The sequence below is a fragment of the Podarcis gaigeae genome, assembly GCF_964106915.1.
Source record: "Podarcis gaigeae genome assembly, chromosome: 3".
Classification (NCBI taxonomy): domain Eukaryota; kingdom Metazoa; phylum Chordata; class Lepidosauria; order Squamata; family Lacertidae; genus Podarcis; species Podarcis gaigeae.
In genome coordinates, this window is record NC_139680.1 from 31,561,724 (window position 1) to 31,575,653 (window position 13,930).

At 48.0% G+C, this 13,930-nt stretch overlaps 1 protein-coding gene across 4 annotated transcripts; it reads left to right on the plus strand.

Moving 5' to 3' along the window:
- The first annotated feature begins 6,447 nt into the window (after positions 1 to 6,447).
- MYCN (MYCN proto-oncogene, bHLH transcription factor) lies at positions 6,448 to 13,507 on the plus strand. 4 transcript variants are annotated; one of them, XM_083731857.1, is made up of 3 exons: positions 6,448 to 7,077; positions 8,735 to 9,675; positions 11,984 to 13,507. In XM_083731857.1, the coding sequence occupies exons 2-3, from the start codon at positions 8,844 to 8,846 to the stop codon at positions 12,580 to 12,582; spliced, it is 1,431 nt and encodes a 476-aa protein (XP_083587983.1). In that variant the 5' UTR covers positions 6,448 to 7,077; positions 8,735 to 8,843; the 3' UTR covers positions 12,583 to 13,507. The 4 variants fall into 4 exon arrangements, with proteins under 4 accessions (XP_083587983.1, XP_083587986.1, XP_083587985.1 ...); XM_083731860.1 differs by lacking the exon at positions 6,448 to 7,077 and adding an exon at positions 7,476 to 7,500; XM_083731859.1 differs by lacking the exon at positions 6,448 to 7,077 and adding an exon at positions 7,553 to 7,900.
- Positions 13,508 to 13,930: the final 423 nt, after the last annotated feature.

Below are 13,930 nucleotides of genomic sequence, written 5' to 3' on the forward strand. Positions count from 1 at the left end.
GGGACAGCTGCTGGAGAAATTTACTTCCTCACCCTCTCGTTTGAAATAATAGGAATAATCTCAATGAAGTGAGGGGGAGGGATTGCACTGCTCTGCACAAGTCATCTGCTACCAATGAGAGACTATGGTGACTTGCTCAGGGTTAGTCTGTACTACTGGTACCGTATATCCCATGCATATCCAATCTGGACATTTATAAAGGCAGGGCTGATTTAAAAAAACAAAACAAAACAATCCTGATGTGTTGTTTCTCAACACACCACTCTCAACACCAGAGCAGCACTGGATTGTGGGGTTTTTTTTAGGTAGGTGTGTGCTTGGTCCTCAGTGGCTACAGCATGCTGACGTTTGAAGGTGGGGGGATTGAAAACTGGGGTGAGGGGAGAAGAGACTGGAATGGAGACTGGAATGGCCACACTGCAACATTTTGTTGCAAACTCCACACTGCAATATTTTGCTGCAGACTCTACTTGTCTCTATAAAGCCTATTATTATTATTATTATTATTATTATTATTATTATTATTATTATTATACAGTGGTACCTCAGGTTAAGAACTTAATTCGTTCTGAAGGTCCATTCTTAACCTGAAACTGTTCTTAACCTGAGGTACCACTTTAGCTAATGGAGCCTCCTGCTGCCGCTGCTGCACGATTTCTGTTCTCATTCTGAAGTAAAGTTCTTAACCTGAGGTACTATTTCTGGGTTAGCGGAATCTGTAACCTGAAGCGTCTGTAACCCGAGGTACCACTGTACTGCCCTATATCTGTAGATGTCAAGGTATTTGACAACATAAAATTACAATATATAAAAAACTCAAAATACGTAATAAAAATAAGAACAAACCAACATAATGAAGGCGCCAGACAGCTGCGGAGTATATGTCTGCGCTGCCCAGGGTGGGCGTGCTCCTGAGGGGGGCAGGGCGCAGAGGGTGCCCCCCCAGGCATGGAATGGCCACTCGGGTGCATGTTGCCATGCGCACATCCTGCAGCCGGGGGCGGAGCGAGCCGCCATTGGTGGATATACGGTGTGCCGCCCGCCTGCAACTCCCCAGCCTCCTCCAGCTGTCAAAACGAAGGGGGAAGGGGGGAATGCAGCCAGCTAAGCAGCGCAGCTTCCTCCGACAGCTTGGGCCCCCCCCACCTTGCTCCACCACCGGCGCCAGGTGAACCTCCCTGGGAAGAGCACCCCACAAAATTCTACATAGAATTGTTGAGTTGGAAGAGACCCACCAAAGCTGTCTAGTCCAGCCCCTGGAATACATGAAACATGGCTACAGAATCCCTGACAGACGACCGTCCAACTTCTGTTAAAGAAACCTTCAATCAATGAGAGTCCACCCAGCCCCCAGCCCCCCCCGCCCCCCGGAAGGAGACCGTTCCATTGTTTAATAATAATACTATTTATTTATTTATTTATTTATTTATTTATTTATTTATTCATTCATTCATTCATTCATTCATTCATTCCCCGCCCATCTGGCTGGGTTTCCCCAGCCACTCTGGGTGCCTTTCAACAGAATATTAAAATACAGTAGTCCATCAAACATCAAAAGCTTCCCCAAACAGGGCTGCCTTCAGATGTCTTCTAAAAGTCTGGTAGTTGTTTTTCTCTTTGACATCTGATGGGAGGGCGTTCCACAGGGCAGGTGCCACTACCAAGAAGGCCCTCTGCCGGGTTCCCTGTAACTTGGCTTCTCGCTGTGAGGGAACCGCCAGAAGGCCCTCGGCACTGAACCTCAGTGAGCACTTGAACAGCTCTCACCGACACAAACTTCTTCCTAATGTTTAGTCAGAATCTCCTTTCTTGAAATTTGAATCCATTGGTTCAGGTGCTACCCTCTGGAGCAGCAGAAAATATGTGTATTCTGCACATGCCTAGGAACATACTCCTCTCCTGTTGACTGGCATGAAGTTTGGGATGGTGACGGTTCAGAGGTGGCTCTCTGAACCCAACTCCCAGTTTAGGCAAAGCTTAGCTCAGAATGTTGCGTCACTTGGAACCAAGGTGGGACTACGCAGATGAAGGAGTAAGAGAAGATAGACAGGAACAAGGTTGGTGTTTAATGGCCAGGCGGAATAAAGCAATATTAGGCCTCATTCCAATGGCATCCCATGCAGTGTTAGAAACTGAGATATGAAGGCTAGGAGACCTTGAACTTAGGTTATGAGTGCCGCAACGGAATCTGTGTTTTTTTATATATAACAAGAATACAAAGCTGAAAATGAATGAACTGCAGCTAAAATCTTATGTTCATTTTTCACATGGCCTAGTCCTCATCTGAAGACTGCAAAAAACAAAGCCATGCTTCCCCTGCCCACCCGTCCCTAATATTCTTATGAGGGCCTCTTCTCCAGTCCTTGGAGAGTGGCTGGAAGTGGGGAGGCAGAAAAAAGGTCCTCCTTTCATTCCAGCAGTGGAAGTTTTAAACTGAAACCTTAGGTACCCAGAGCTCAGACACTGCTCACGTTAATGAAATTCCCCATCGCAAAACACGCCTAGAAGAATGGGGTCAGTTCCGAACGCTGATCCCATGTGAACGGATGTTATTCACTCCTATGGGAGTGAATTCTATGCTGAGTTTAGACTCCTCAGTGTTCAAAGTGGCCCTGGAGGTCATTCGATGCAATAATGCAGGATCTCCAATGCAGGGAGCAACTACAGCATCCTTGACGCATCCTCTGCTTAAATACCTCCAGATGTATTAGGACTTGTCTTCTGTTCCTGGTGTTAGGTGGCTTGGTTTTCCCTGGGTGGAATCCACCAAACACTCAAGACGTATACGACAACTTCTCAAAGTCGTCACAATGTACAACTTCTCCTTGCCTGCATACGTACCACCCGTTGCGATAACAGGAAATACCATATTTTTTGCTCTATAAGACTCACTTTTTCTCTCCTAAGAAGTAAGGGGAAATGTGTGTGCGTCTTATAGAGCGAATACCGGCTGCGCGGCTATCCCAGAAGCCAGAAAAGCAAGAGGGTTCGCTGTGCAGCAATCCCTCTTACTGTTCTGGCTTCTGGGATTCAGAATTTTTTGTGTTTTCCTCCTCCAAAAACTAGGTGCGTCTTGTGGTCTGGTGCGTCTTATAGAGCGAAAAATACGGAGACTTTTTTTTTTGCAGATGAAAGAGAATTATTATTATTACTTTTGCACTCTCAATATGCATCAGATGACAGGCGCTTTGAGAGCAAATTGTAATACCTGAATCCCAAACTCCGCAAGAAGCCCTGCTCCCGGATCGCTTTGCTGAAACCGGCAAGCATTCAGACTCAAGTCCTTTGTAATCAGGATGCAGACGGCTTCTATGGGCCATTTCTGTGCAGTGCTGGGAAGCTAGGATGCATGGAGTGAGTTACTTCAATTACATAATGGTTTTGACAATTGTACATAGAGAACCCATCATTAAGGGAAGCTTGTGTGCTCAACAAAGGGGTGGGGGCAGGAACAGAAATCAATTCAGCATGCGACTGGGAGACTGAAAATTTCCCTTCTGATCCACAAAGAAAACTTGGGTGTGTAAGTAAAAGAAACACGTTCAAAGCTGCAGGTGGCTGTCAGTGAAACAAACTCCCATGTAGATTTGAGGTTGTAGCATCAATGTGATTTTTTTGTTTTGTTATGGTACCGAGCGAGGCAGAAACCGAGGATAAAGAAGTATGGGAGCCAAATTTGATTACCGCAAGCATTCGGTCTGACTCACGAGCTTGAAAAACCGAGGAACAGGCAAATGTACAGAAGTTAATGAAGCCTTCAGCCTACCCACATCATGTTCCTTCCATTTGTGCAACACAAGACAAAGCCATACAACAGACGGGAGCACCTGTCAAGTCTCACACCACCAATGCCAGATTTTCTGCATGGCTTCAGCAAAACAAAAAAAGAGGGATGTTTTCAACTAGAGCTGAAAGTTCAAAGATCCAGCAAACAGAAGTTTCTGGACCCAAGCCTCATCCTGGATGGCCAGCTACTGTTCATTAGGCAGCTATGCCTTTTCTGAGGTATTAAAGCCAGTGTGTGCCCAATAAATCTTCCAGCTGGACTACTGTAAAGCACTACACGAGGGGCTGCCCTTGGAGGCTGTTTGGAACCTGCAACCTGCTCAGCACGCAACAATTTCAGCGTTACATCTAGGGAGCATGTAGAACTTATTTTCCTTGAGTTCCCCTCGTTGCTGATTTGTTTTGGGGCTGAATTCAAGTTGCCTGGATTTTACCATTGAAGCATTGTACTGTCTGGGCCCAGAATACCTAAGGGAGACAATTTGCCACATACTACTTCCCACACCTAAAATCTGCCACTGAGGATATTTGGGCATCATAGGTGCCAACTGGAAGAAAATATTGCCCCCCTCTCTGCACTTCTGTGGAGTGTACTACCCTCCCCTTCTTGCCCACCCACTAGCCTCTTTCTCCTCGCCCAAATACAAGAAGTTTCGGATTGCTCAGCTACCCCCCCAAACCCGGCTGCTGGCCTCTCCTACTGGCTGGCTGACCTGCCTCTCCCCAGCTGCCCCAGCTCAGGTGTGTTCAGAAATGGTGCCAAAAGCTGGGAAGCAAGATGGGGAAAGAGGGTGGCTGGGTGGCGGTGGCAGGAGGTGGCTACCCAAGGGAGGAGCCAACTTGCAGAAAATATATAGATAATGGTAAAGGGACCCCTGACCATTAGGTCCAGTCGTGACCGACTCTGGGGTTGCGGTGCTCATCTCGCTTTATTGGCCGACAGCCGGCATACAGCTTCCAAGTCATGTGGCCAGCGTGACTAAGCTGCTTCTGGCGAACCAGAGCAGCGCACGGAAACGCCGTTTACCGTACCGCTGGAGTGGTACCTATTTATCTACTTGCACTGGCGTGCTTTCGAACTGCTAGGTGGGCAGGAGCAGGGACAGAGCAACGGGAGCTCACCCCATCACGGGGATTTGAACCACCAACCTTCTGATCGGCAAGCCCTAGGCTCTGTGGTTTAACCCACAGCACCACCCGCTATGGGGGATAGCTTAAAATGTCATTGGGGATGCCAAAAGAACCAGGGCCCCATAGAGTTGGCACCTGTGCGTGGCATACTTTTTTGTGTGTGCTGCCCCCAACCCCAGCTAGTGAATTCACTTTCCACTACAGGATTTTTTTTTTCTGTTGGTACCGCAGAATTCTGTTAGGGTTGCCACATTTTGAAGAGCAAAAAAGAGGACACGTTGGCCAACTTCTACTTTTAACTATGGATCGCTATGACGACTCTACCCATGAAAAAGAGGACACATCCTGGTTACATGGCAACCCTATACAGTGGTACCTCGGGTTACATACACATCAGGTTACAGACTCCACTAACCCAGAAATATTACCTTGGGTTAAGAACTTTGCTTCAGGATGAGAACAGAAATCTTGCTCCAGCGGTGCGGCAGCAGCGGGAGGCCCCATTAGCTAAAGTGGTGCTTCAGGTTAATAACAGTTTCAGGTTAAGAACAGACCTCCAGAACGAATTAAGTTCTTAACCCAAGGTACCACTGTATATGGCTAATAAGGAGACTCCTTATTTCAGTGGGGCTTAACTCCCGAATAAGCCTCTGCAGGATTCTAACCTTAGGTGAGTGTTCTCTTTTGAAGCAGTAGTTTCTAATGTCATGTGCTTCCAATTTGCCTCTTCTCTTATCTTGCCATTTGATTTTATTGCACTTTTAACTGTTTGTCTCCGTGTGCAGACGCACGTGCCCTTTTGGCGAATTCCATTCGGAAAGCGGGTTGTAAATAATCTAAATAAATAAACGAAAATTAAACAAACAAAAAAAAGGAGAACGGGACTTCTTGCTCGCGCAGTGTTTACCTAGCTTGGGTGAGGTCATACACGTAATACGTTTGCCTACGCTCGGATATTGTTCAGAACGCTTGCTTCTCTTTCTGCATCCGCGAGGGGTCGCCTTTTGCAGAGCGAAGCTGCTCTGTCCTGCAACCGTTGTGTAGGATTCATATACAATGTCGGAAGCCAAGGAGGGGGGCGAAAGACGGATGTACACAACTGGAGAGGCTCGGAGAATTTGGGGAGGAGGGTGCATTATTTATTTTACCCTCAGCAGCCCCAGGGCAAACCTCTTCCGCAGGCACTTGTCCGTTTAAAGACGAAGACGTTGCAGCTTCCCTCTTTCCCCCGTCCTACGCAATCCCAGGTCAACGCATACTTGCAACAAAGCCTGAGACAAAACCCAGGCAATTATCGTGTTACCCCCACCCCAGCAACCACCTCCCTCTCTCCCTGCTTCCTTCTGCAAAATCCCTCGCCTGAACGGAAGCTTTGCAAAATAAAATAAAAATCTTGTGCAAAAAATTAAAATAAAATACATTGGGGGGGGGTGGGAGGTGGAAGAGGGCAGGATGACACCGGGAAGGAGGCGGGCGCTTGTCACGCACGGCGTTTATCTTCAATGAGGAGCTGCTCCCTGCGAGGTTTGCACCCGAATAAACTTGCACCTAGATCCACCAGGTCGGTTGGCATTGCCAACTGGTGGTGCGGGGGGGGGGGGGAGAGAGAGGGAGAAAGAGAGACGCCTCCTCTCCTTTGCAAAGTGCGCGACCCACCCACGATCAGGCGGCGGAGCAAAACCCAGCGGGAGTGCGCGTCGGCGGCTTTGCATTTCTTTTGCAAGCGCCTCTCCTGCCGCCGCTTTGCAAAGAGAAGAAAAGAAGAAGCAGAGGGGATTTTGGCGCCAAATGCCTGGCACCTCCCCTGCTTTTATGGAAATCAGGGGGGTGGGGTTAAGGCTGGATCTCTCCCTCTCTCTTCCACTCCCCCCCCCTTTCCCTCCCCGGGTGTGTCAGGATTTTTTTTTTTTTTTTTGGGTAGTTAATAACATACAAGAGCTTCAAAGCCCACTCAGTGACAGTCATCTGTCTGCAAGCAAGGGTGGATGCGGAGGCTTAAGCCCGGCTGGAGGGTGGGGGGGTCGACCGGGCTTGCTGGTGCTCTGGAAAGTGCAAGGACATCCTCGGGCTTAACTCGCGCGCCCCCCACCCCCAGTCCTCTCTCCCTCGCCCCCCACGCACCCACCCATTTTCCGTGCAGCAGCCACCGCCATCCAGCAGGTAAGATGTGCCCGGGTGCGCGCGCGCGGGTCTGTGCAAAAAGAGCCACTTGGGGGGGGGGGGGAGAAGAGAATAAAATCTGTCTTAACCGATGCAGCCCAGCCTCAATTTGGAGAGGTGGGGTGCCGTTGGGTGTGTTGTGTTGGGGTTTTTTTTGGTTTGGAAGGATAGATACCTAGTGTCTCCTGATGGCTGGCGCGTTGTCTATGCGTGTGTTGTTGTTGTTGTTTGTTGTTTCCCTCATTCATCGCAAGCCAACCATGCTGCGGTTTATTTTTATTTATTTCCGCCGCCTCCCCCCCCCCGTCCTCCCACCGCGCGCTTAAAACTGTTGATGTGGCTGTGCGAGGAGCTTGCGCGCGTCTGCGCTTTTGTGCCTTCGCTGCGTTCCGCGCGAGGAAATTTAGCAAGCCTTGGGTGGAGGTGAAATAATAATAATAATAAATAGTGGCGATCTCTCGTGTACAATAGTGGGAGCGATCAGGGGGGCGGGGCAGGCGAGAGCAGCAGCTGGGATGGCTTCGTATCCGCGGTGTGGGTTGCTTTGGCGAGCTCCGGTCGGGAAAGCTTTTCCGTTCCGAACAGTTATTATTGCTATTGATCCCGGGCTTCATTTCAGAAAGGAGAAAAAAAAGAAAACCTCCCCCACTTTCCTCTCCTCCCTCCCCTGCTTTCCTTTAATATCTCGGTGCCCGCGACGTCCATGCAGCATGGACGGGGTTTTTGTTTTGTTTTTGCTTTGGTGGAAACCTATTGCAGACTTTTACATGTCTGGACTGGCGCGATCCTGCTTTTTGCGCGCAGAATGGAGAGGTGCGCTTCGGTGCGTGTGGTGTCCGTTTTAAAATATGCCTGCAAAATCGTGGGTGCCTGGGTTGGAACTTGTAGTCTTTTTCTGTTTAATTTTTTTCGCAATTTACAACCCTATATATATATATTTCCCCCTTCCTCCCCAACCACCCTGCCTGCCCACAATCAGTGTGGCGCAAAAACTTCCTGTCGCCTATATTGAGAGGCTGTGTTGGTGTGTGTGAATGAATTTCATTCTGTTGCATAATGCTGCTGCTGCTTTGGGAGACTTCCTAGTTCGCCTTCCTACTCCCCTCTCTGCGTGTGGGTTTCTGGAAGCGCGCTTGGGAGTGAACGGAATGGCAATTTGCAAAGTAGCGCCGAGCGCGCCTCTCCCCTCCACCCCCCCCCCACACACATCCGTCGTCCTCCTTTTCCCTCTCTCTGCGTAGCCTGCAGATGACAAAAGAGGGCAGAAACTTCCTCTTACTTTGCTCGAATATCCAGAGGGTGGGTGGGTTCTCTCGCCCCCCCCCCACGGTGTCTGCCGCTGGATGAATTTCTCTCTGCATCTGTGAACATTTCCTCCCCTCCCCGGATTGAAGGGGGTGCGCCCCAAGGAGCAGACTTGAGAGACAGCAGCATGCAGGAGTTGAAGACAAGCCCTTGTACATTCATATAGCCCTATTCAGATTTTCTTGCTGTTTCCCTACAGAAGGTAGAAGAAACCCGGGAACTGTTGCTGTATGTGGGTGGAGAGCTTTTGTCTCTGTAGGACTGTATCACAGGATAGGTGTGTGTTTCTGATTTTTTAAAAAAAATCTAATTTGTTTTTGTTTTTTTCCCCTCCCACTTCTCTCCTGCTTAGTTTGTGATCCTGCCTGGAAAGGCGATTGGGGGGGGGGTGCATCTCCTTTCACACCAAGTGGGGAAAAAACAAAACACAAGATTTCTTCTCGGAAGGAAAGTACGCAAAGATGCCAGGGATGGTCAGTAAAAACCCAGATCTTGAATTCGACTCCTTGCAGCCTTGCTTCTACCCGGACGAAGATGATTTTTATTTGTGCGGTCCTGACTCTGCTCCCCCGGGGGAGGACATCTGGAAAAAGTTCGAGCTACTGCCTACACCTCCCTTGTCTCCCAGCCCGGCAGGTCTGCAAGAAAACCCCCCCGGGGGAGCCCCCGTTTCGAGTTGGGGCGGGGCGGGGACTCTAGGGGGGTTCCGAACCGCCGACCCTCTGGACTGGGCTTCGGAATTGCTGCTCTTGCCCCCGGAAGCGGACCTGTGGGGCGGCGGCGATGGAGGGGACTCCTTCGAGACCGGCTTGGGGGAGAACAGCAACCTGAACGCCATCATCATCCAGGACTGCATGTGGAGCGGCTTTTCCGCCAGCGAGAAGCTGGAGAGGGCAGCGGCCAACGAGAAGCCGCAGAGCAAAGGAGGAACAGCTGTCGCGCCGGCCACAGCTGGGTCTACAGCCCTCTCTGCTGCCGCCGCTGCTGCTGCTGCAGCCACCGCCGCCACCGCCAGCAGCTCTGCGAACAATGGCAGCAGCAGCAGCAGCCAGGCGCAGCTGAACAGCTCTGTATCGGAGTGCGTGGATCCAGCCGTGGTTTTCCCCTTCCCTATGAACAAGAGGGAGCCGGCTGCTCCTGCTGCAGCGGCTGGGATCCGAGGGAACCTTGGCAGCGGCAGCGAGGCGGTTCCAGGGGTGGCAGCTCCTGCTCAGCATAGCGGCTGCCACCCAAGCGCAGCCAGTGACAGCCGGACCGGCAGCAGCTCTGGCGATGACACGCTCAGCGATTCCGGTAAATAGCCACATGCTTTCCGGCATGCACGCATGGCTCCATTGGGAGGGGGGTGTTTCGGGTTGCAACGCTCTTTCCCTGCCCCTCACAGCAAGCCAGCACAGTAGCACGGCTGCCTTGCTCAGTTGTGCCACCAGCCAGAGTGCAACAGCTATGACTGGATAGCTCAGTTGGTTAGAGCAGGGTGCTGATAACTCCCGGGGTTGCAGGTTTGATCCCCGAATGGGACAGCTGCATTGCAGGGGGTTGGACTTAAAGGTCCTCAGGGTTATGATTCTGTGAATCGATAGGAAGCTGGGTGGGTGATCCCCAGTGCATGGGTGGCTGATCACCAATGCTGTTGAATGATCCCAGTGTATCTCCATTAGGCTGGTGCATTTGGACAGAGCTGCCTCTTTACCTATGGACCTAGAGAACAAGGAAATGGTCTCTTCTGGTTGTTTTGTCTTGTCTCTCAGGCTGTAACCTTTTCCTTCCTGCATCCAAATCATAGTTAAGGCTTACCCCTTCCCCGCCCCTTTACACACCAAACCAAAGTATGCAGATCTGTATATTCCTATAGGTCATGTCTCAGTAATAGTAAGACTGAGTGGAAGTTACTCACAGAATTCTAGAGTTGGGGAGGAACCTTGGTGCTTCTTCCCTGCAATGCAGGAATATGCAGCAGGATTGAACCTGCAACCTTGGTGTTTTATCAGTACAGCACTCTTAACCAACTGAGCTATGCCCAGGGTGGTCTGATCTCCAGGCGAACCTTCTGCTACAAAGCAATAAGGTGGAAAGAGAGGTTTAAAGCAGAGGTGGGAGGGGGAAGGAGAGAAGCTATTTGACTCCTGTGGAATTGAGGGAGGGGTAATGAATGCTGCTGATATTTATGCCCAGGAGCTCTGCAAAGACAGGATACATAGGGGTACTTTGTTTATTTCATGGGGAGAAAATGCTTGTAGAACATAGCCTGCTTGCATTATTATTATTTTTTTAAAAAAAGATTAATAAAATAATAATCTAGACTGGCTTACCAAACTGGTAGGTGAGTTTGATTGCTTCCCTGCTAGAACCATTACAAAGCATGACCAGTAGGTGGCAGGCTACATGCCTCTCTCAGGTCATTATTCTTACCAAAAAAGTTTCCCTTGGGGTCTCTGTTCCAGACAGTTGTTTGGGTTCCTCCTACCTTACACACAAACATTTGCAGTGCTGATGATGGATGGATGGATGGAAGAAATTCATTTTTTAAAAATAAATTTGCAAGCCTACAACACATTTATGCTAAACATCACTGCAGTTCTGCACCTGGTTCTATTACTGCTGCCATATATACTGTATACAAGTTTTGCATGCAACAGCCTATTGTGAAAACACAAGAGCGATTAGCTCTTTTGTGCTGGGCGTGGATTGTTTATTTTGCACGAGGCATCAAAAATTCATGCTGTCCCTCATCGTCCAGCAGTTTAGCAGGTGTTTTAGCAGGGCGGAAATACAAAATGCTGAGCTGCAAGTTAAGTGAAACATTTACACTCCTGGTGGGAGAGAGGGATAGTAATAAACACAGCTTCCCATATGTAAATGAGAGTATCCCTATGGCCAGAATCATAAAAGTTGACGAACAGCCTCCTGTTTCAAATACTCGCTGCTCCCTTCATGTCTGCATCTTGACAGCTTTGAGTGAAGGAGCGTTTCCTCCCAACAGCTGTCTTCCTGGCAGTAAACCAAAACTTTGGCTACCAACTGGAAGAGCTCTGCATTCCCTGTTAGAACAAATCCAGCAATTGTTTGGTTTCCCAGTCCCTTTTCAGTCAAGCAAGATGTGTGTGTGTGTGTGTGTGTGTGTGTGTGTACATTTAATGTGCATTGTGTGCCTGCTTGTATTGTCCGTGCAATTTAGAGCACAGACTGGTGGCTTAAAATGCAAATTAGGGTATTTCGTTTCCAGATTTATTTCCATCCTATGATTATTTGGGTTGCAAATTTATTTGCTTTCCTGCACAGCTTGAAATCCAGTGCTTTGTGCTATTTCATGTGGATCTAGAGCTACATCTTGGTTACAAGACCTGCAGAGCTATATAGAATAGCATGTAGCCTCTAAGACACATGTATACAAAGTCCTTTCTCTTTTACCTTGAAATGCTGTTTCCCTGCCTCCTTTGCGTTGCTTAAATATTTATACATGGGCATTTGCCCTGGGAATTGCTTTCATTTCGCACACATATATGCTAATTAATGCTAAATGCTTGAGAGCCTTCTGGTGTGCTTTCCTGAGATGGTAACACCTTCCTGTTTCTTCTCTCTCTCCCCGATGTCTTAAAAGATGAAGATGACGAAGAGGAGGAGGACGATGAGGAAATCGACGTGGTCACCGTGGAAAAGAGGCGGTCCTCATCCTACAAGGCCGTGACCACCCTCACGGTCGCGACGCGCCCCAGAAGCACCACCTCTTTTGCCTCCATGAGAACTCAGCCAAACGAAGTCCTCCTCAAGCGCTGTGCCCCTATTCACCAGCAGCACAACTACGCCGCGCCTTCGCCTTACATCGAAAGCGAGGAGGTGCCGCCCCAGAAAAAGCTAAAAACTGAAGCGCCCCGTCCCGTCAAAGCCATGACCCAACCCAAGGCCAAGAGCTCCAGTCCTCGAAGCTCCGATTCGGAAGACAGCGAGCGCCGGCGTAACCACAACATCTTGGAGCGCCAGCGGCGCAACGACCTGAGGTCGAGTTTCCTCATGCTTAGGGACCATGTGCCGGAACTGGTGAAAAACGAGAAGGCGGCAAAAGTCGTCATCTTGAAAAAAGCCACCGAGTACGTTCATTCGCTACACGCCGAGGAGCACAAGCTGTTGCTAGAAAAGGAAAAACTGCAAGTCAGACAACAGCAGCTGATAAAAAAATTGGAGCACATGCAGACTTGCTAAAAACAACAAAAAAAGGAGATATTACAAAAAAATAACAGCGTTGTTTTTTTTTGTTTTTTTTTAAAAAAATTGTCTGATCTGGACAGCCACTGCCACTTTGCACATTTTTGATTCCTTAAAGAGAGTTATGTTTTTTGACGTTAAGAATGTTGGTTTTACTTTTCAATCCAGTCTCCGAATTGGAAGAGACTGCCAAACCGTGATGGAGATGCCTTTTGTATTTCCTCCTAGAACTGTATATGTTCTTTATAAATGTTGTGAGCCTTTGGATCTGCTTATGACATCCAGTTGAGTTTGGAAATATTCATTCCTTTTTAAATGGTGCTTATGTTCTACCAGGTGTTATGGGGCAAAACCATTTTGTACCCTGGGGGGGGGAGGGCGGGGAGAGAGAGGGGAACAAGCCACACCTCTGTAAATAAAATACACACCCACACTTGCCTTTTGTACATGTCTTGGGTTATGAGAGGTGACATTTTGCTACCAATATTAGACTGGAAGTTCATACCTAAGTACTGTAATACCTCAATGTTTGAGGAGCATGTTTTTGTATGCAAATATATTGTTAATCTCTGTTATGTACTGTACTAATTCTTACACTGCCTGTATACTTTAGTATGACGCTGATACATAACTAAATTTGATACTTATATTTTCGTATGAAAATGGTTGTGGAAAGTTTTGAGTAGATATTACTTTATCACTTTTTTGAACTAAGAAAACTTTTGTAAAGAAAATTTACTATATATGCCTTTTTTTCCTAGCCTGTTTCTTCCAGTTAATGTATTTGTTAATGTTTGTTGCATAGAACTGGGTAATTGCAAAGTTCTGTGTTTAATTTCTTCCAACGATGTACATTTAGTGCTGCATCTTTATAGCACTTTGAAATACCTCATGTTTATGAAAATAAATAGCAGTTAAATGATGTGTTATACTTCCTGCTTATTATAGACATTTCCCTTTCATTGATAGAAAATAATGCCTGCAAAAAATGTAATACAGCTTAGTATTGCCCTGTAATAAATTGCTTGCTGAGCAAACTTCAGTTAGAATTCAGTGCTTCCCAAACTTGAGTCTCCGTCTGTTTTTGGACTAGACTACAATTCCCATCATCCCTGACCTTGTTAGCTAGGGATGATGGGAGCTGTAGTCCAAAAACAGATGGAGACTCAAGTTTGGGAAACAGTGTTAGATTTTGGACCAGGCCCGGTATATGAGGTTGGATCAGGCATGGGATAATGAGTTCAACGTAGATTTTCATCAGGTGAGAATGTGGTCTTTAGAATTAAAAATCAACAGAAACTGTGTTTATCTGGATCATATTTTGCCTATGACCATTCTCAGATTA

Bases quoted from the DNA above. Each gene is read 5' to 3' on its own strand.
- MYCN (XM_083731857.1), top strand. From the start codon at position 8,844: ATGCCAGGGATGGTCAGTAAAAACCCAGATCTTGAATTCGACTCCTTG. The intron at 9,676-11,983 runs GTAAATAGCCAC...ATGTCTTAAAAG, and splicing joins TGACACGCTCAGCGATTCCG to ATGAAGATGACGAAGAGGAG.